This window comes from Rhinolophus ferrumequinum, chromosome 15 (assembly GCF_004115265.2).
Source record: "Rhinolophus ferrumequinum isolate MPI-CBG mRhiFer1 chromosome 15, mRhiFer1_v1.p, whole genome shotgun sequence".
NCBI lineage: Eukaryota > Metazoa > Chordata > Mammalia > Chiroptera > Rhinolophidae > Rhinolophus > Rhinolophus ferrumequinum.
Genome location: NC_046298.1, coordinates 23,541,557 through 23,565,507, shown reverse-complemented (window position 1 = coordinate 23,565,507; position 23,951 = coordinate 23,541,557). Strand labels below are relative to the sequence as shown.

Genomic DNA, 23,951 nt, shown 5'->3' with positions numbered 1-23,951 from the left:
CCTCAGTCAAAGCAGACCAATCCCTCAGGGATTGTGGCAAATGAAATAAAGGGGATGAAGGAAGCCAGCCTGGGACCCTGAAGGGTTAAGATTAGAGCCAGCAGTGAAAAGTACATGTGATGTATAGAACAATTTCTCTACAGTCACACAAAGTTGTTGTAGTCCCCTGGAAGCATCCTGAGTTTACAACCTCATTAAATTGCACATAATTTTTCTGTGTAAATATCCTATGTCATCTTCATGTGATTGTGTAAGGCCGACTGGCGGAACAGGAAGTAGAGATCACAAAGATTAGGGATGGTAGGTATAATGGCAGACAGTTTTTTTACAAGGTATATATAAATTTTTATAGCTCAGTATCATCTTTGCTTTTTAACTAAGTAACTTTTGCTATGTATCTCCATAAATCCACTGAATTGTCAGATTATCTCCTCCTCTGTTGAGCCCCTAGAATAAAATTGTATTTTAGTGTATACTTTTAAAGTAAATAAATATTTCTTCTATTTCCATTTTAAGTTCTGGAAATAACTAAAAGCTTAAATAATGAATGCATCAGTCTCTAACCTAACTGATTTCAGAGAGCTTATGAATGGATACATATGCTCATTTCATTCCATGCTGAAAAAGTGTATTTTCTGTGAAACTGTATTTGAATTTTAAAATTCTAGTTTACAGTGTTAATACAATGAATACACACAATAGCATGTCCCATTGAATTAGAGCAAACATACACACAAACTGAGAAAAAAAAAGATTAAAAGTGGAAATAGGTTTAATTGCACTGAGATTTGATTTTTGTTGCTGTTCTCATTTCACCCCAGGCCTACCAACAGGAAACAAACGTACATGGGTAACAACGTGGTATAGTGATGCTTTCCTATATGGATAATGGCATGTAGAAATTTAGGAATGCTGGAATGTATTTGTGAACCAATCACCAAGATGCTTAGCAGTTTCTTTCTCTTGCATCTTAAGAAGGTTTGCCATCACAATATTTATCACAGGGCTTTGCACTTTATAAAGGTATTATTTTTGTTGACTGATTAAAAGACTATTTCAGACGTTGCTTATGAGTTTTCACAGAATAGGCCTGATGAATTATTATATAATACAAACATGATTCTTAAGTGACATCACTTTCCTCAGATATATTCACAATGGACTGCTACTACTTACTGTCTCCCCGGCAGAGCAGTGGGCCCAGTCTATAAGCTGCTTCTGAATGTGGCCGGCCTGTATCTGTAATCACTATCTTGGTGACTGGCAGATGTTCTTTATAAGAAAGGAATCCAGTGTCATTGGTCCTACAAAATAATGACAACAAAACTCTTAAAATTACTCTGATTAGCATAATTATCCAATGAACAATAGGTTTTATTGCATTTCAAAGGCAGGATGTTCTGAGCTAAATTTGCACCCACAAAAGAGTAAAGATCAAGTTGCTCATCTGGGCATTTAAAAATATGGCAACATTTTAATTTCTCTTGCAGACAGAATATAGTTGGCGGTTTTTAAATTCATTGGGCCATTTTCTACCTTAAAGTGGAATGGTTAATTCATTAATATTTAGTGTAATGATTGAGATTGTGTTTTTAGATCTACCATTTTGATATTGGTTCCTTAATTTTTTCCTATATGATTTCTTGTATTTCTGTCCCCCCTTTCCTGCCCTCTCTTGGTTTATATCATATTTTTGTATTTAATTTTATTTTCTTTACTCACTTTTTTAGCTATATGTCTGATTATTATATTTTAATATTTGCTTTATTAATTACAAAATGAATCCTTAATTTATTACAGTCTATTTAGGTTTTACGTTACATTATTTAATGTAAAATGTCAGAAGCTTACTACAGGATAATTTCTTTAACACCCCCACCCCCACCACCACCAAACACACGTATATATCCAGTCTTTGTGCTACTGTTGTCATATATTTAAATACAGATGTTAAAAACTTTATAACTCAACAGTGAAATTTAATTAATTTTTTTAGCTAAGCGAAGAATTTATATTTACTGACATCTTCACAGCTTCCGGTTTCTTTATTTCTTCCTGAAGATCTGAGTTTTCATCTGGTGTTATTTCTCTTAGCCTACAGAGTATCTGTTGGTATTTCTTGTGGTGCAGCTCTATTAGCAACAAATTCTCTCAGCATTTGTTTAATTTGAAAAAAGACTTCATTTCACCTTCATTTTGAAATGTATTTTGTTTGACACAGAATTCTAGGTTGACACTGCTTTTTCTTTCAACACACTAAAGATGTCACTCCCGGACTTCTGACCTGTGCTTCTGATGACAGGTCAGTCTTGACTTGTATCCTTGTTCCCCATACAAGTGTGTTCCACTAGATCCACTCAATATGGCTACTTCAAAACATTTATCATTAGTTTTCAGCAATCTGAACACTAAGCCAAGGTGAACTTTTCTCTGTTTTAATTCTGCTTGAGATTCTCTGAGTTTCTGGAACTTGTACATTGACGTTGTATTAGTTATCTACCATGACATAACACATTACCCTAAAACTTAGTGACTTAAAACAGCCCCTTTTGTGAACCAGACCGTAGTCAGAACTCTGGGCATAGTTTAATGGTGTCCTCTGGCTCAGGGTGTCTCCCGAGGCCACCATCAAAGTTTGGTGAGTCCTGCAGTCATCTCTGTGCTTTGACTGGGGAAGGAACTGCTGCAGAGGGCACTCATGTGGTTGTTGGCAGTATTCTATTCTTTGTCAGGTGATGGACTGAGGGCCTCAGTTATTCACTGGCTGTTGACTGAAGGCCACTTTCAATTCCTTGCCATGTGGGCCTCTCCCCAGGACAGCTCACAACAGAACAAAAAAGCTAGAAATGTCTAAGAGGGAGGTGCAAGTAAGTCAGAAGTTACAGTCTGTTGCAGCCTAATCTCGGTAGTGATGTCTCATCACTTTACCATATTCTAGTCATTAGAAGCAAGTCATAAGGTCCAGGGGACCCTCAAGGGGAGGAAATTACACAACGGCGAGAATAATAGGCCACGTGGAACATCCATTGTGGGAGTTTTATTAAACAATTGAAAATTTTTCAGTCACTGTTTCATCAAATATATTTTTACCTCATTTTATTTCCTATCTTTCAGGGACTCCAATTTCTTGCCTGTTAAATTGTTGCTGTTTTTTCTCAAAGTCACAAAGGTTTTGTTAATTTTTTTTCTATCTTTTTGTTGTTGTTGTTCCTGTGTTCTTCAGATTCAGTAACTTCTACTGAGCTGTCTTCAGGTTCATTGAAGATTTCTTCTACTTTCTCCTGTAGGAGTTCAAGTCCATCCAGGGACTTTTTCACTTCAGATGTACTTTCCTGTTCTAAAACTTACATTTGCTTCTTGAATATAATTCTCATTTATCTGCTTAGCTTACGCTCTGCTCACTTGTGATTATTTTTATCTAAGTCTTTGGGCATGTTTATAATAGTTGCTTTAATGTTTTTGCCTGCTAATCAAACATCAGTGTCCTTGGGTCTGTGTCTAATCATTGCTCTTATTATCTTGACTTTGGATCAAAGTTTACTCTTTTTTTGAGTAAACAATTGTTGCAATAATTGTTGCCATGTTCTGGACATTATGGGGGATACTACAGAGACTCTGGATTCTGTTATTGTTCTCTGAAGACCTAATTTTTGTTTTTTTAACCACCCCTCCCCGCCCCCCCACAGGCAGTTAAATCAGAACTTTATCACAGTAAATTGTGGACGCTTGGTTTTACACTTCATTAGGGTGGGCCTATGCCTGTTTTGCTCTTATTTTTCAATCATACTCAGTTCTGAGACATAATCTTTGTTGTAAAGACATGGACCTTCTGTAATTTCTGTGGAAAGCTGAGGGGTTTAAGAAGCCCATCTCAATTAGTGAGACCTAAACTCCCCATTCTGTGTCTCCTCTGGGAGTTGCTACTGAAATCTCTGTGTAGCTTGTTCAGTTTTCCAGTTGTATTACTCTGCTTGGTTCCCAGTAATCTCCCCTGTGCACGTGCAGGGTCAGCCAGGGACCTGAGGGGGTTTCATATGGCGGACTCTCCTCAGGAGTTTCTCTCCATTATGGGATTTCCACACCCCCTCAATTTCCAGCCATGCAGGCAGCCCCAAACTGCCCTCTGATACCTTAAGTCCCCCACCCCCCAACTCACCTAGCATTCTCTTTGAGTTTTGAGTTCTAGCCACCCCATAGCATGTGGTCTAGTTAGTTCCCTCAAGGAAAACTACTTATAAAGCATATAAGCATATAAACCTACAGCTTACTCATCTCAGTTTCCTTCTGCCAAGGGTTAAAAGCTCCCAACCCTGGCAGTTCCTACCTACATGTGGTTGTTCTCCACTTACTTCAAGTAGTTGTTTTCATAAATAGTTTTTCTGGGATTATAAACATTCTCTAGGGAAAGTTATTTCTATGCAAGCTATATCACTATCAGCAGAATTTAATACGGGAAGTTTCAAAATCTTATTTTTTGAGAATTATTTTTGATGAATAATGTATTATGGAGGTATTGAAGAGTTACTGGTGATTAGGTGAGTTTTTTCTTCTGTTAAGCATTGCTATGAACATTTTATTCACATTTTAAAATACAATATTACTGTGTAGGTGTTTTTTGTGAAGGCAGTGAGAAAAAAGAGTGCCTTCCAAAGGGAGCAGAAATTTTTAAAAACTAGAGTTTAAGTAAGAGAAAAAATATTCTTCATACCAAACATTTAACACTGAAAATACAATCATGACTTCATATAGATGCCTCCTTCTAGGTTATTCTAAAAGGATCTGTTTTTTGATATAACATAGTCTTGATGTTTGCCAAATAAATAAATGAAATATACAATTCAAAATGTGAGCTCAATTAACAACAAATTGATTACTAAAATTAATGTACATTCTGTAACCAAATCAATCAGATTTACAGCCAGGTTAACTATCTTTTTTTTCTTCCAGATACATCAGATAGGAGCGAAACAGGTTAACTATTAATATTTTAAAAAATAAGTCTTATGTGCAGATCAAGGTACATACTAGTAATGTAACATATACATATGGTGGGTTGAAATGTGAATATGAAAATTAAAAGATATTTTCACTTCACAAATAAAATCAATGTACATTCCAACTCTAGTAAAAATATAATAAATACATGTTAAAAATTTTCAATAGACAAAACATATTTAAGACTTTCCTTCTACTTAGAAAATATTTTAAGCTAAATTTTCGAATTCCTAAAATGTTATAGATTTCCTCCTTCAGATTATGATAAACAGAACACTTGTTCTTTGTGGCATGGTTTGTCCTTTAAACAAATAAAAGAGCTACATATTCATATAATTGTGGGAAATTCTAAGTTTACATGTTTAAAGATTTTATAGACAGCTTATTGAAGAAATGTGCTTTAGTAATTACTGAATGTAAACATATTTTGAGAATAATAGGATGCATAATTACATTTAATTTTAAAGAGAATGATAATTAACCACAATGAAGAGGAAACATGAAACAGATGCCTCTTTCATCATCTCACAAAAATAAAGTGTACATGGCTAAACAGTCCATTACAAAAAAATTAAAATAAAAGGACATTGATCTTAACATCTAAGATTCAGATTGATTGCAACACATTTCATCAAAACACACCTTCATCTAATTCCTTCATACTAACTTGTTGAGTATCTGTCTAGCTCTGCATATTTTGAGAGATTTGTTTAAAAATATATATATTTGCATAAGGAAATTATATGGAAATCACCATTCATTCCTGTCAGCATCACAGTTGCAGTAATATTGAGAATCAATGCAGTTCCCCTCTCGTCCACAAGCACATTTTTGAGGATCAGGCAAAGAACCTCCCCAATATGTTTGTGTTTCATTGGTTCTTCCAACCCACCAGCTCAGAGGGGTTCCATCTAAAAGACAAACGAGAGAAATGTGACATCTGCTTTATACCCACTGCCTTTCATCCTAGTATAATTCCCTTCCTTCCCAAATCATGAAAAAGAACAAGAGAAGAGAAAGATTCATTTGATGTAGCAATAGTCCAAACATTGGAATTGATGGCATTTCCTTAAGAAAGTTTTTAATCCGATTATAATGCTAAGCAAAATAAGTCAGAAAAAGTCAAGAACCGCAAGAAAGCTTTTTAAAAATAAATTTTATTATTTAAACTTAAATGATTGATATATTTTTCTTTGACTAGAAAAGACACCAGCCATTCCTATTTAATTCAGGCATAATAGTAAAAATGTATTGAGAGCACTACACATATGCAATTTCTTTGAAAAACTTTTTGAAACAAGTTGGCATAAAAATAGAAAACAGAATAATTAACATATCAGAAATAAAACTGATTTGAGATAATAAAATGCCCATTAAAACATTATAGAACATTATGTAAAGTCAATGCTTTATCTCAATGATATTTGTTGGCTAAAAATATAGCAGCTGTTTATTAAACATTAGTCATGGTATAGCACTTCTTTGTCATGATTTAAGATTTATTTGGAAGTCTGTATTTTTTCTTTCATTTAATGGCTTGGACTGAAAGATCTGAATGCCTGAAGCTAACACTACATTCAAAAACAAAGTTTCCTTGAACCAAGTGCATTTCTTTCTATGATGAATGTTCAGCTACCAGCCCCTTCTCAGAGTTAAGACTAACCATGCTGCCAAAGAACTAGAGCAAAGAATAGACAGGACGCTTAGGTAGGATTTTGAGAAAACGAGGTGAGGCATGCGGACAATTTCTCATTTAAAAAAAAAAGTTAGAGAGGAAAATTGTAGTCACTGGAGAATCAGGGCATAAGAATTATGTGACATCAAATCAGTCAGCTACTCAAAGTTGCTTGATCATTTTTCTGTTGACTTTCAAAACTTTTAAGTTTTATCATCAGCCCCACGAAAAATCTAGGACTTTTACTAATTTTTCTCTTATTTCCAAACACCAACGCTCATTATAACTTACTATTAGATAGGACCTCTCCTAATGCTGGCAACCTCTCTCTCAGTGTTACTATACATACCAGATCAGCCATGCCAAGAAAAGGAGTTATCAAAAGTTTGTGTTATGCATAAAGACCATATCAAGAATCTTCATTTTCAAAAATTGCACGATCAACTCATCAACAGAAGGTGAAACCTACTTGAAAAATATGCTAGATACAGTTCCATATACTGCTTAAAATATTATGTATTCATAGGTTAAAGAGAAAATAAATCATTATTCCTACAGAGTGAGTAAGATTTTTACCTCTAAATGTCCTATCTTCCCTATAAAATAGAAACCACTGAATGTTTTAGTGGTACCAAATACCTTTGGTTCCACCCAAGACTTTTTAAAATGTCCTAAAGAATTTAAATAAATAGAAAAAAGAATTAAGAAAATGATGAGAAATTTTTATATGTTAAAAATTAAAATTAAAAAATATCATGATCATGGTAGAACATTCCATTTCCCGTAGTGAAAATCCCCAATAACTTAAGTATTTACATTGACCATCCTTCTAAAGTGCTGAGACAGCGCACATCTACAGCTGCTTAACACATATTTCCACACGCCTTCTATTTAATCCATCCACAATGAGGTCACCATCATTACTTGAAACTGCTATATTCAAGACCTGAAACTGCAAAGTTAACCTGTCTGACACCACCTTCCTGTTGTTCCCTATATATTTATTAATTTAACCTCAAAAATCCAAATTGCTCTATTTTTAGTTATTCCACCTCAAATCTACTCAATATGAATTCTAGGGTCATGGACCTGAAAAAAAAATCTATGTATTTAACAATTATCATCATTTCCCGTTCCACAGACTTCTAGAGTTTTACTCTTTTCTTTACTAGTGGCTCTCAAGTCTTGCTGAAACACTTGGGAGCTTCAAAAAACAAACAAACAAACAAAAAATGCATGAGCACCACTGGCCATGAAGGTGGGTTTTCCTTCAACTGCACAATGTCCCCTTTACTTTGTGTCATTCTTGCTCACTAACCCCTTGGGGATTTTGTTTCCTGGTTCTTCCGGAATTTGACTCATTTGTGACTTTGACGATTGTCTTTTCCTTTTGTCTTTCTTTCTTAGTTAAGCCATTCAGTTCGTCTTGTTCCATAGCATTCATGTACCCTTCTGTAAGTATCGTTCTCCTTGTCTTAATATGTACTTCCCTATTTGCTTATCTATTTTTTACATTCCAAGATCGATCTTTAGCAACAAGGAACAATCAGCTGAATACTAAACTGGTATGTGAGCTATAACCACAATGCACTGGGGAGGTGGGGACGCAAGGAGCTCGCTTCACCCACTTTGCACGTGTTGTGCAGCCAAGCACCCCTCTGAGGCTGGTATTGTCAGGCGCATTTCAGAGAGGAGGAAACAAAGACTGAGAACGACATCTCCATCCAAGTCCTCTACCTCATCAAAGAAAGGCCTGGAACTTGACCTTAGATCTCTCCCCACATCTAAATCCAGTCCTCCTTATACTACAGCTACACATCTGATGGTGAGTCACAGATTCACAGATGGGATTGAGGTTTCAGGGGGATAAGATTTAAGCAGGTGGAGACCAGCAAGATGGGGTAAAAGGCTAAATAAGAACATTCTAAAAAAGGGGGGAAGAAGAAGGAGAAAGAAGAAGAGGAGGGGGTGGAACTCAGGCATGGAGGAGAAAATCTGGTTGTATTAACTGGGTGGAGAGTAAATAGGAGAGGTGTTTAATTGGAAAACAAAGGTTCCAAAGTCATACCAAGAGTTCAGAAGTTTTCAGCATGATCCATATGACATATGATATTCACAGATGAAACATTTCTTTTAAAGTTCTAGTCATTCTCTCCGGAACTCCAGCCTCTCTTACGACAACAAACCGGAACGAGCATTAACAAGGTAGCTTTATTGTGCAGAAGAGGTCTCAGAATCTTCTCTAACATCTAAAGAAAAATACACCTACTAGACTTCTCTGCTAGAAAACAGTATGTTGGGGAGTGGCATGAAGATTGCATAAGCAGGTGGCTCCAGAATACGCAGTTCTGGTGTCCAGACGGAAGGGCGTGGACTGGACAGACCAGAGATGAGAAGGCACTGGAGAGTTTTCAATAGAAAAATGTCGTGATGGAAGCAGTGTTTCTTAAAGACAAATTTTTTTCATAAAGATTTTGGATTACATATTGGATGGTTAGAAGATACGGAAAGATGCAAGCTGGGGGCCAGTTGAAAGTTCTTGTAGTAACTGTAAGAGTTAGGTCCTTAATGCCTACGCTAGGGCAGAACTGGTGGGATCTGAGACAGTCTCATAGAATGAGATGTTCTTTTGGAAGAAAACAAAGCCAAAAACAGAATTTAGGAGCTGACTGGTTATTAAAAGCAGACTAAAAGAAAGAGTTAAGATGGCTTTCCAATCCCTCCTCTAGCTCCTGAATAAACTGGGTTTCCAGCAACCTACTCTTATTTTCAATTATACCCCCAGGCTCACTGTCAATAATCCATGAAAAAGAGGCACTTTCAGAAAATGAAGTCATATTTTTATTAGCTCCTTCCATGATAAAACCAACTGGATGTGTTACTTGCCCTTTATAACGGACAAACACTGTGAATTCATCAAGGATCAGAATGAAGCCCTTTTCTGTACAGTTATCAGGTTAAGGCCAGGAAGAGACACCAAAGGCAATCAGGGCTTTGAACAAGGCTCATTGCAAATTGACCTGGTTCTTTTCTTTGGGCTGCAGCATCTCTGTGACTTCCAGACTGTGACAAGTCTGCTGACTATACGGGGAGCACACTCCCTCGCAGTTATATGCCACCACCTCGGCAGATGTCAAGTCCTCAGGAACTAGTTAAGTGCACTGTGCAATACGGGTGGGCCGACACGTGCCTTGGGTTACTTACCTTGCTTATTTACAAGCCGCGACTTCTTGCAGTAGTAGGTCAGCTCCTGTTCGCAGTGCTCCGCACGGTGAATTGTGGCCTGGAGTTGTTCCAAGCTGGCCACATACTCGAAAAACCCAGCATATGGGTTCTCTGGATTAGTGTTTCTCACTCTTGTTAAGTCAGAGCCATTGTGTTGTATGATGGTCCATGCAGTTTCTTGGATGCAGAAATGGGGGAAGAAAGAGAGGAGACCATCACTAGTCTGCAAAAGTTAAAATAAATAAAGAAAATCAAAATCACCTTTTATCTGAGTCAAATGTTTCTAGTCATCAAACCTCTCTGAGAGGTAGAATCAATACAAATGGACTCTTAAAATTTTTGAATTATAGTGAAGTGATTCTGTTCTCTGATGTTTATGCAATTGTCTTGCTTTGCAGTGATTTTATTTTACTTTTTCATATAATTTAGCCAAATAATATTTATGGGGAAAAACATTAGGAAAACTGATTATTAAATTTTTGAGGTGTACTTCATTTCATCAAATCTGATATTCAACCTTTTAAAGGTCCATCGTTATTTTATTTTCCTCAAAGAAAGAAAGAAAAAAAATGCTATTATCATTGTGAAACATTGTGAATTGTTGATACACCCTGAATTCAGAGATGTTACAATGTATAAAAACAAAAGTGCATCTTAGAATTTATATAATATTTTAAATTATGTAATGTAAGCAATGACTTTTCTAGTCTTAAAAGTCATACATGTTACCCGCAAAAAGAAAGTCAAATTTTTGCGGCCCATATTTACGTCTCTTCAGACATTTAATTATGAGTATACTTCTATTTCTTTTTAAACCACATTTGAAATATTCATTTTGGTATCATGTGATCTGCATAGTTATGCAATGCAACCGGAAGTTGTTCTTTTGAACTGGACACATCTGATTCAGCATTAGCAACTCAGCTAACACACACACAAAAAAAATAACTTTGAGTATTTACTAGAGTGATCACTATTGGCACCTGAATGTGTGCAAACATGTCCATCATGCTGATTGTCAAAAGTACTTGGATGAAATTTAAAAAATCCTACAATGTTTGTAACAAAACCTGGGCAGAATAACTTTCCAGCAAGACTTCGTATTATATTTAGTGTGATATACTCAGGCACAAAAACAGATGAATCAAAAGCCCTCTGATTTAATAGGTAAGAAACAGGTTGGAAGTTGTCAAAATTCTGGTATATATGTGCTGTTAAGTCACATAACTCTCTGTACAACAGAAGAATATTCCACATTGGAGGAAAATAGTAGCTAGAATCTACTCCACCCCTCTTTTTAGCTAATACATTCACATGGTTCAACAATCAAACCAAGAGAAGGACGAGGTGTACTTTGAGAAATTTCACTCCCAGCCCTCATCTAGTCCCTGGAAGTGTGAACAGAGAGGCCTGCTAAATACATGAGATAGCACACCAATTTGACAGCCTTATTGCTTTCTACGTGTTGATCATTATTTTTCTCTGAAACAATAGCTATTACTTTTATTTCTGCCTTGCATTTCAGCTCACTAAAGAGCTTTATCAGTAAAATACTTTCCCTGAAGAGGACGTGATATATAAACAAATGAAATCAAATGCGGCAGGCCACACAGCAGTACGGTGTAGACACCTTCAGGAGATCTGAGTGACAGATCTGACATGGATCTGTGTGCCCTTCATAAAGTCAGGGGAAATTGGAGCTTCCATCTCAAAATGCAGAAAATAAAGTGGCAGAATGTAGTAAGCAATAGAGTAGGTTTGAAGTTCTATAACTTTAGCCAACTCAACCTGGGCTGTTAGAAGTGGAAGATTATTAACGAGGCAAATCTGTTAGCCTAGCCTCTGCTGGGCTCTGCTTTTGTTGTTCGGTAAAACGATTCATCTTTCCTGGTAAATCAATGGCACATATGAAGCAGCTCAACTCTGGCTGAGCAGCTGCCAAAAGAACGGGACAATGAACCTGCTTGAAAGCTTTGTCTCTCTGGCTTTTGGGTCACACGGAGGGGTACTTCCCTATAGTTTAGTACTCACTGCTTCACAATTAACACATGATTCTAAAGGTCCTTTAAGTTGTTGCAGGAGATTCAAGGCCATCATCGTGCATGACAACCGTTAAAGGGCAGCTCATATAAATGTTTCCTTTGGAAATTCTAAAATTTCAACATTATGATCGCTTCTGTAAGTGATTTTATTTTTCTAATAAAAGTGCTGCAATGCAGGAAGTTAAACAGATGCCGCACTTATTAGACAATGGAGATTTCCAGGGCAGAGCAGAGACAATGAAATCATCAGCATCAGATTCCAAGCAATGGCAATGAGTGCCCAGCAGCCATTGCAGCGAGAGCTGCACCCCAAAATTACAAACTATGTTCCACAGCTGATGTACTTTACTATCAGGGGAATCACTCGAAACTAGTAACTTACAGCCTCTTTACTGTTCTTTCAGACACAAGGGTATTATCTGATATTTCTACAAACACCTACTTAGAAATTACAACTATAAAAGATACAGACTTCATCACAATTTGCAGTTCAGTATTTTGTGACTGATTTTATTGGTCTTTCCCACTCATCTGTAAGGTCTATGAGAAGAGTGATAGTTTCCGATTTGCTAACCATAGTACTTCCAGCACACAGCACAGGGGCTTGGCAAAACACACAGGAGAAGACATTAGTTAAAGAAATGATGGAATGAACAGAGGAATGAATAAAAACCATGCATTGTCCAGGCTAGGACACAACCTTCCAGATTATCTGATTCTGATTCTATGGTGTTTCTGAGACCTTCATTGCCTTTTAGCTGTTTTATAACTCTAAATTGCATGTAACTGATAGAATTGCAAAATAATGCTAAGTCTGAAATTGTTAAGGGTATGAGATGTTATCCTACTTGCAAATTAAATTATCTTGCCTCATATACAAATTCTATCTATCTATCTATCTATCTATCTATCTATCTATCTATCTATCATCTATCTATCTATCTATCTACCTGCCTACCTGTATCTATATTTACTTACCTACATATGTACATAGATATAGATATATATTACTAAGACACAGGAGATCTCTGGGTCAGAGACCATTTGCCCACAGAGAATCTTAGACGCATCTACTCTCCGCACCCCAGTTTTCCATGGGCTCATACAGTGAATGTTAGATGCACCTGTACATGCTAGAGCTGCACCCCAAAATTACAAGATGTGGCACTTAAAGAGGATGGCTGGCATACCTTTCCCCCACCTCCACAGAGAGAGGAGAGCAGGTGTAAATCCTGAGGTTTTTATCACTCTTAGAATATCAGCAAATGCTTCTGGGGGAGATAAGCCTTTAAATCTCTCCAGAGAAATTCACTATTTCTAACTTCCAAGACATACTAACATTTAATTATCCTTTAACACAGGCTTCCAGATTTTTCTCTCTTGAAAAGCAAGTTTCCTTACAACACATAATTCATGTCTACAGACAAGGAAATTTCTACCTGGTAGAGAGAGGTTCGATTGACTTCCTTCCTCCACTGTGAAACAAGCTAGTTTTGCTTCCATTTGCATATTCATTTCAATATTCCTGATAATATATGTGTCTGTTTTTTGAATTCTCCTTTAAACTGGTTGTAACATCTTACCAGTTTTCTCATTAGTAGTATGTGTTAAACAAAATCTTTAAAATGTGATTTTTAGCTTACAGTTTTATATCTGTGCAAGAGCCATGATTTTATTTTATTTTTATTTTTGAAAATTATCCTTTACCAAATGCAAAGAGAGTTGTTAAGGAGACTCAGGGAAATGGGTAAGAAGAGAGATATGAAATAAGCATAAAAATCTATCAAATTTAATAAATACACTAAAAAAGAGAGAAAGAAAGAAAGAAAGAAAGAAAGAAAGAAAGAAGGAAGGAAGGAAGGAAGGAAGGAAGGAAGGAAGGAAGGAAGGAAGGAAGGAAGGAAGGAAAGAAAGAAAAAAGAAAGAAAGAAAGAAAGAAAGAAAGAAAGAAAGAAAGAAAGAAAGAAAGAAAGAAAGAAAGAAAGAAAGAAAGAAAGAAAGAGAAAAGCACTTTGGGTCTACTGGTGTCTCTCCCTGAGGAAATTTCCAATAATATAAACTGTATGTAAAGGAACTGAATAATTAAGAACTTGATTTATCTTAGGCTGACTGCTATTTTTTAGTGTGATAACAGTGTAGAGAAAAAAAAAACATGCTGCTTAAGCAACACAGTTGCAGAGCTTGTGTTCCTTCATACTTAATAACCAGGGTGATAGATGTGATAAAGACCATAAGAGCAGAAGAGCAGGTAGGAAGTGCTGTGTCAAGGAAAGCTGGAGAGATGAAAAGAAAGAACATTCTGGAGCAAAATGACATAAACAAGTCTGCATTTGGATAATGATAGTTAGTTATTAACTCTCATAGCTATTAAGAAGGCTTAGGATTGAAATCCCTGAAGTAAAAATAATTTTATTACAAGTCCTATACTCTCCAGCCTTCTCACTGAACGGTCTCAGGAGCCCCTATCTCAGAATCATAAGGGGAGCCTGTCAATGAGTAGAGACCTAGCCCTTGGTCTCTAAACTTAGTGAGTCAGTAAAACTAAACCCAGGAGTCTTGGTAGCAGTGCAGGGACAAAGAGTGATTTTAAGCCACCAATTATTTTCACAGAAGTTTGAAAGCCACTGCTATAGCACTCATCATTTTCTCCCCACTGAAACAATCATCCTTATGCAAGGTTTGATCATGAGAAACTTCTCGAATATAAAATGATTTCATTATAGAAAAAGCAATGGATTTAGTGTAAGAGAAAAAAAGTCCCATACGTTACAATAGGGACAGACACTGTGATTCATATTATCATGACTAATTATTTTTAAATTATTGTTAGAATACTCTGGGAAAAAATTTTCAGTCTTTAACAGTGTTTAGGAAAATGTCCATTCAAAAGAGATTTTCTTTGTATCTTTTTGCTTGGAATGCTTGAAAGTATTTAAATACATGGGAGAATACAAGGAGAAGTCAGCGACTGGAGGAGGACCCTCACCCAACTATGCCGTCACCATGACCTTGGACTTTCCAGTCTCCAAAACTATGAGAAATAGAACAGATTTCTATTGTTTATAAGCCACCTAGTCTGATATTGTTACAGCATCCAGAATGGATCAAGACAGGCAGTGTCCTCAATGGCTGCGAGAGCAAAAAGAAGCCATCCGGTTGTGTGATACGAAAAATCTCTAAAGACACAATCTGTAATAATTTTCCTAATTTTCCCCAAAACCTATTTCCAGGTTTGACTTCCACCTGCAGTGCTTAGAATTACACTTTAATACAAAGGAACTGTTGGTCCCATACTCAACCATCTTCTCAGCATCTCATTTGAATGTGGAATATGCACCTCCAACTCAAAATGTGTAAAACTGAGCTCCTGATCTTTTTCCTCAGACCTTTTCTGACCACATCTCAAACAACAGCAACTCAACCACTCCCGTTGCCCAAGACAAAATGTGTTATTTTTGGCTCCTTTTGTTTTTTCACACCACACATGTATTCAAGGAGAAAATCGAACCTCCTTCCCCCATCTGCACTGCTATGATCCAGTGCAAGCCACCGTCCTCAGCTTTTGCCTGGATTCCTGCATTTCTTAAACTGGTCGCCAAACAAGTTTTCTAATTCCATAGATGATAGATAGGTAGATAGCTAGATAGATATTGAGATATACAGATATAAATAGATATTCATATACATATGTATTTTATATTGTATATGTGTACATGTGTGTATACCCATAGTATATATATGGTCTCCCAACTTCTTTCCACCCCTGCTCCTAGATAGGCATTTCCCAACACAGGAGCAATTGTGATCCTACGAAAGGAAGTCAGATTGCATCCACCGTTGCTTAAAACTCTCCAGTGTCTTCTCATCTCATTCAGAGTAACACCAGAGAACTGACAACCTTGTTGTAAGGATCCCATGACTCTCCCCCTCCTGCCCCCACCCTACCTAACTCTCTCCTACTCTCCTATTACTCCTTGATTAATTGCCATACTCCAGCAACACTGGATTTGTTGCTGGTTTCTGAACATACTTGGTAAGATCACCTCTCGGGACTTAGCACCTTTGCCTGGAAGGTCCCGTATCTCTTGCCCCAGGTATTCACTGCCTGATTTCAAGTTGAGAATCCGCCTCTGCAACACCTTCAACTTAATATTTCCCTCTTCTGTTTGTTTTGTTCCACAAAACTTTGATTTCATGACACAGCACTGTCCAATGTAAACCTTTTGCAATGATGGAATAGGTGGCTATTGAGCAGTTAAAATGTGGACAGCGAGACTAAGGAGCTGACATTTAATCTTATTTTCATGAATTAGTTTAATTTTAAATTTCTAAAATTTATTTCAATTCATTTGTTTTTTATTAATTAATTTTAGTTAAATTTGAATCCAAATAGGTACTTTTTTTGCCAATGGCTACTATATTGGACAACACACTTCATCTAGAATCCACTGAGTTTGATGAAGAAGGGATCAGGCTTCCTTTTTACAACATTTGTATACAATTTCCCCCAGGACTACTGGTTGCAAAGGAATCTTGATCTCTTCTATTATATTTTGTTTCTTTGGTCTGCTTGTTTAATCCTTGTGCCAATCACACACTGTTTTACTTAGTCTTTCAGTATGATGCCTCTATACCTCGTGGAGTTGAGTCCTTATTCTTCAAAATTAATTTGGTTCTTCTTGTCCCTTCAAATTTGCTGATAAATTTTAGAAACTGCTTGCTTGTTTTCACCTAAGCAATGACAACAACCAGCAAACAAATGCCCTGCTGGAATTTTAATTGAGGTTTGTATTGAGTCGATGTCTACTTGGGAAAAATTGATGTTTGTACCACACTGAGTTTTCTCATCAATGAAAATTTTACATTTCTCCATTTATTTAGGATTTTAGTTTATCTCAGAACCATTTTATACTTATCTATAAAGAAGGCTTGCACATCTTTCATTAGATTTATTATCATATATTTGAGATTTTTGATGCTATTAAAAACAAAATCTAAAATTTCATTTTCTAATTGCTTACTGCTGATATACAGAAATAAATTAATTTTTATATTAATTGACATCCAGTAACCATTCTGAATATCTCTAGATTGTTTAGAATATTCTCAATACATAGCTGGTCATCTGCAAATATTGTAGACTCTCAGTTCTTCCTTTCTGGTACTTATATCTTTCATTCACTTATCTTGCTTTATTGCACTGGCTAGGAACTCCAATACAATGGAGAAGAGAGTGGTAATAGCAGGCATCCTTGTGTTAATGCTGGTAACAGGAGTAAAGTTTTCAATATTTCACCATAAACTGTCTTATATGCTATAGGGATTTTTTTTTCCTTTTTAAAAACCAATTTTATTGAGATATGATTTAGATATAATAAAACACACACATTTTAAGTAGACAGTTTGATGGATTTTGACACTTACATACACCCATGTAACCACCACCACATTTCCATTACCTCAAAATGATCTCTCAATCCCCACTTTCATTACAGTTAGATGACTAATTTATTTTTCCGTCACTGTGGATTAGATTTATTTTTCCTAGAGTTTCACATAAAAGGAGTCCTATGAAACATATTATTTTGCATTTGGTTTCTTTCACTCAGCATGTTTTTGAGATTTATTCATGCTGGGGGTATCAGTAGCTTGTTCCTTTTTTGAATCTCTGGGTAATATCCCATTGTATGACTACACTTCAGTTGGTTTTTTTTTTTTTTAATTTATTTTTAATTTATTGGGGTGACAATTGTTAGTAAAATTACATAGATTTCAGGTGTGCAATTCTGTATCACATCATCCATAAATCACATTGTGTGTTCACCACCCAGAGTCAGCTCCCCTTCCATCACCATACATTTGATCCCCCTCACCCTCATCCCCCACCTCCCAACCCCTTTACCTTCTGGTAACCACCAAATTATGTTCCCCAGATTAATTTTCAAGTTGGTTTTTATTTATTTTTTAATCCGTTTGCCCATTGCTGGGCAGTCAGATTGTTTACATTTTGGGACTCTAATTAATAATAAGATGTTGTGAACATTCATGTGCATGTCTTTAGATACATGTTTTCATTTTTTTAACCTAAGAGTGGAATTTCTGGATTATATGTAATTATAATCTCCCAAATAGATTTTAAACTGCTTATACTATTTTAGATCCCCAGGAGAAAAGTGTGATAGCTCTAGTTAGTCCCTATTCTTGCCAACACTTGGTGTAATCAGTTTAAAAAAATATGTTTATGCTATAGGGATTTTTTGTGGGTACTCTTCAACAAATTAAGGACAGTTCCTTCTATTTGTAATTGATTGATTTTTCATTTTCTTTTTTATCATGAATGGATGTTGAATTTAATTAAACATATTTTTCCATGACTATTAGTTCCTATTTAAATACATGTAAGTAAAGAATTCAAGAATAAACTTCATGTTTACCAAAATTTAAAAAGTAAATATTTTTCAAAGCTTTCACATGCATCAGTCTTCATGGAGAATAAAGTCTATCCTTTTTGTTTTGGGACTTCATAAAATACATTTATTACTAGATGTTCTATAAAGATACCACATGCATGGAAAATGACATTTTAAATCATTGTCATTAAACTATTTTTTAAAGATTTACATTAGTTCTACTGAACAATATACATTTTAATCAAATTGCAAATAAGGTCCACTTTCTACTTGCTTCATTTTAATTTTGTGTTTAAAGCATTCATGCAAATTTCACCATTACATGAAAGTTGATTAACTCACCAGTCATATTGCAATACAGAAGAAATGATTCTAAGGGACCACTTCCATCTGAGTCTATATAGTAAAACCCTGAAGTATTTCCTCTATGCTTATAGGCTTCACATGACTGCTCATAGATAGCTGGGAAAAAATAAAAATAAAAAAATGGATCATCATAAATGGAATAGTATAAAATTAATCTCTTAAATTTTAATTTGGACACAAAATAGTCCAAGTTTTAAAATTTAATACATACATTACTGACTAGAAGGAAAGGTAAAACATACTTTAAAGGTAAAACATACTTTTAAAGGTAAAACATACTTTAAAAATACGTTAAAACAAAACTCATTTTCTTTTTGAAAATTTATATGGATGAAAGTAGGTTAGATAGAAACAAAAAAGGAGAATGAGGTTGTATTTTATGGTATTTTTTTATCACTAAAGGAATAAGAGATCATTCAGTCAAAATAAAAATTTATTTTTACATTAGACAGAACAACAAAAGAGAAGGTAGGTATTTTAAATGTTAAGACATTTCTAAGTATAATTTTGGAAACCCATCCAATTGGATCTTTCAATATTCATTTTGAAATTCCTAATTCTGTATCACCTTGTAATAACCTAACATCTGAAGTACAATAGTGTACTCTCCTTAAATAATCTGCTGTTACCCAATGATTATGCAATAGAAAACTTTTAAATAATGTTGTAACTATTTTCCTTTCTCACATAAAATTATCTACAGATAAAACCCTTTTATATAAAACAAATATGGTTTACAAATCTCCTCATCAATAATTTAAAAAGTAATTTACAAAAGAAGCTTTTCTTAATGCTCTTTAATGAGAATTCAAGATAATTAAAATTCAAAGCAGAAAAAATATTTATATGAAATTTGTCCCCAACTGATCTCAATGTGTTTTGATCCATAATTGGATGTTTTTTAATTATATGATTATGTATTTCCCATGTACACGGTTTGATATTAACACGTGTATATGATGCATAACCTCACTGAATACTTGGTCGAGAGTACTGAAAATTTCCATCAACCTCTATATTCTGTGAAATGAGAACTAAATCTTCCCCTGAATGTCCTTTCCTAATGCACTCTAAATTTTTGAAAATTATGTTTCAATTCAATTTTCAATTATGTTTTGAAAATTATAAAATAATATAACTAATTTGCTCAGTGTTACAAAAATTTCATATAATCATACCAAATTACTTCTCCGCCCATCTATAATCAGATGGTTTTATTTTTTCCTATTATATATTATATAGAAGGAAATATAGGTATGGATTGCTTTCCAGTCACATTTGTACTTTTTGCAGTGAAGCAGGTATGTACAAATGGTTAATTCACACACATCTATATGCACACACCTATGTTCACAAACTCCTTGAAAGGTGTTTGCAGGATGCACATGTAACTTTGCACTGAGAGTGGCTATTAGAAAGGTCACATGATCAGATAGGGTAATTGGGAGTACTTTTGCTCCATGTGTATTGCTTGACATTTTATAACTTGATTGTTTAATATATTATTTTCTAATAAAACTTTTTTAAAAATCTTATTTATTTTGTATTAGTTTCAGGTATACAAAGCAACATAATAGTTTTTAAAAGACCCATCCCTGCCCCTCCCTCTACTCATGCTAAAGATAGTGAAGGCTTCACTCTAAGTTTATCATCCTGGTGCCATTCCTAAGAATGGTTATCAGCAAAAACAAACAAACTAACAAACAAACAAAACCTTCAGTTTCATTTAGACTACCTGCTCAAGAACCTAATAAATTTACTCAATGATTGGGTCAAATTGTGGGCCACATATGAAAATATCTTATTTTTTTATCATCCATTTTTCTTCCTCAGAGCTGTTTGGATTTATACTTAGATTCAGTCATTAATAACAATTAAAGACAATAATTAGTCAAGTAAAATACATTCAATTAGCTTCCTGCTTTGAGTTAGTTACTACAATGGGAATGATGGAGGACACAGAAAATGAAAATACACGATCCCTTCACTAGCTGGATGACCTGGGTCAAGTGGCCTCTGGTTACACTGAGGTGTGACTTCAGGAACAGCAAACATTCTTCATGATCTTATGAGGCAATATGTAAGTGGATGCCCCTTATGACTCTGGCTGCAGCCCTGAACAGGACTTCTGAGAGGCCCCTTGGGGAGCCCCCAGGCCTGGGAGCCCAGAATTCCAATCTCTTCTCTGGCAGTACAAAGCAGCCTACAGTAAAGAGACTGAGAAGGGTGAGGCTGATGACTATAACTAACGTGCTTGGGTCTCCCCAGCATAGGTACCAAACAACTGGGCAACAAAATGGTGTGAGTCTTACAACACATGCAAACATTTCATCGGAAAAAAAAAAAGCATGATTTATAATAGAGGAAAAGTGCATTGGTTGTAATCCCAGGCTCTGGAGCATAATTGCAAGTGTTCATATCCTCGCTGCGGCTCAATTATTTACAAAGCCTTAGGCAAGGTGATTCATCTCTCCCTGTTAACTCATGAGTAAATTAGGGATAATAATAGTACCCACCAAGTAGGGTGGTGATGAGGATTAAATGACTTGGGTCAACTAGAAAGCAACTGGATGCTAAAATTCAGGGGTGTACATTCCCATACATGGTTGCACATACGAGGACATATATAGACACACGGCAATGAAGCGAGAAATGGAACAAGGAAATCAGAAGAGAGGCGAGAGCAAGCAGGTGTGCTCAGCTTACGGTTGTGGCAAGTAGCTCCGTTGTAACCAGTGTGAGCACAGTTGCAGTGAAAGGTATTCCAGGACTGGGAACATTCACCTCCGTGTTCACAATAGTTGGGCAAACACCTGCGTGAAGGTGCAGACACAATCGCTAGTTTTCACTTTGAGAGGTATCGTAAAATATCGATCATTTGTACATGGACAAGTGAAAGAAGAATGTCAACAGTAACATAAAGAGTACATTTAACATGACTAGTGATCATCCAGTCTGTTGTTAAGGTACTTTAATCACAGAACTAAACCTTAGATCGATAAATTCACCAGATTTCAACCAATTCTCAGGTAGTCGCGGCTGCTTAATTTTCACCATCTTACTCTATTAGAGCCCCTTCTTTTCCCTAAGTGACATGACGGTAACTCAATATGTTGCCAAAAACATCAATAGCTTACACAAAATAACAACATTTAAGCAGATTGATTTACCACTGCACTGAATATTTAAAGGAAGAAGAAACAAAGAGGACAGGAGAAAACAAAAGGGGAGGGAGGGACATCTTTATTCACTTGGTGAGTCCATCCAGGAATGCTGAAGGTCTACGATGTAGACACAAATTCCAAGCAGTGTATCAGGGTGCTGTAGGTGCGGAACTGAACTCACAGGATATTTAAATTTTCAAAATCTGTCAAAGTGTGTGACTTGCTAGCTTGAAGTAGTTCAACTTCAACATTAGATAGCAATACGTTCCTTTTAATGACATTTTATTTTTGAGAAGCTGAACTTTTAGTCGTTGATAAAATTTTTTAAAAAGTACTACGTGAAGTCAATGTTGAACAGAAAATGAAGGTGGCAGTATCTGAACTGATTACAAGCTTTGAAAAGTTGTACAAAACCCAACAGCAAACATGTACAATTACTAAATAATGTGTTTAATTAAAAATTAAACAAAAATATTTTTCAAATTATATATATTTTTTCAAGTTATATATAATTTGGAAAAATATATTTTTCAAATTACATATATATATGTGTGTATAAAATTACATATATACATATATAATCTTTAAAAATGTTTTTACTAAATTTATTGGGGTATCCTTGGTTAGTTAAATTGTATAGGTTTCAAGTGTATATGTCTATAATATATCATATATATATTGCATTGTATGTTCACCACCCAGAGTCATTTCTCCTTCCATCACCACTTATTTGACCCCTTTTTCCCCCTACTACCACTCTTTTCTCTCCCCTTACCCTCTGGTAACCACTAAACTGTTGTGTGTGTCTATGAGTTTTTGTTTGTTTGTTTTGTTCGTTTGGTGCTTTCAGTTTTATATAAATAATCTTTTTTAAAGGGTTACCAAATTGTTAGGCCATAAACACTTATGAAGTTGTTTGGACCTAAACCACTTTTTAAGTGAAAGTGGTAGGTATATCTTTTAGCTTAGGACACTATGAAAAAAATTACTGAATGATGCATTGAGCCCAAGGCTTTAAATGTTCTCATTCATCCCAGATTAAAAAAATAAAGTGCAAAACCCGCCAAGAATATATTCGCAATGGGGTTTCTGCCACCTCCTTTCTTAAAACAAAGCATGGGAACTTCATGTTTTGTTTACAGGATTTTTTTCAACTTTAACTAAAAATAATGTTATTAATTTTTCCTGATAATAAAAAAAAAGATGTTGAATGTACAGAAATCCAGGAAACAATAGAAAAGAAATATAGTTTATAATCTCAATATATAAAAATTACCACTATACCATACATATTTATGTGTTTGTGTTTATATATACATCATATGCTATACATTATTGTATGTACATATACATTATTGTATTATACGATATACATTATTGTATGTACATATACATTATTGTATATGTGCGTGTATGTACGTGTATATATATATTTAATTATAACATTCATATTATTTTACAACTGCCTTTTAAAAATTCAAGAATAAATAATGGACATCTTTCCATGCCAATTAAGTTTACACATATTTTAGCATTTTTATAGATTCATAGGAATCCATTCAAAGGATATTTCATGATGTATTTAATATTTTAAGCATTTCAAATCAATAACAATCTAGAAGAGCGAAGTTTTTAAAATTAAACCAATAACAATCCTACTTGGTCATCAGAAAAGGACATGAGTCTGTTCTTTAACAGACCTGAGACTATATTTTAACTTAAGCAGCTATGCCTAAAATTCTAAAGAATAAATCTTTAATTATTGTTACATGTTTAATATATGTTACATGTGCTATTTCTAATTGATCAGCTACTAAAAGATTCACATTCATTATCCTTGGTTCTTGTTAGTCAGACTTGACTTTCACATTTTTTTAATTACAGTGTGAAAGACTGGATTTTGGATTTTATTTAAATTCATCATATAGTAGCTCTATTTGACTTTTCTTGCCTATGGCAAATTACATCATACGGTGAAGTACTAATTCTCACTATATGTTCTTGTCAACCAGGCACAATAATTCTCCAGGTAGTCCACCAAAAGAAGGTTTATTCAGGAAAAGAAAAAGAAACA

General features: G+C 35.1%; 1 protein-coding gene across 2 annotated transcripts in view; it reads right to left on the bottom strand.

Annotated features, from left to right (window-relative positions):
• Window positions 1-23,951, bottom strand: part of CNTNAP4 (contactin associated protein family member 4) — a 226,896-nt gene that overhangs the window by 47,281 nt on the left and 155,664 nt on the right. For both annotated transcript variants that reach the window (XM_033129161.1, XM_033129162.1), the window contains 5 exons: window positions 21,420-21,526; window positions 18,690-18,809; window positions 9,875-10,072; window positions 5,750-5,906; window positions 1,177-1,304 (listed from right to left, as the gene is read on the bottom strand). In XM_033129161.1, coding sequence (XP_032985052.1) covers window positions 1,177-1,304; window positions 5,750-5,906; window positions 9,875-10,072; window positions 18,690-18,809; window positions 21,420-21,526 — 710 coding nt within the window. The remainder of the gene's footprint in view (window positions 1-1,176; window positions 1,305-5,749; window positions 5,907-9,874; window positions 10,073-18,689; window positions 18,810-21,419; window positions 21,527-23,951) is intronic.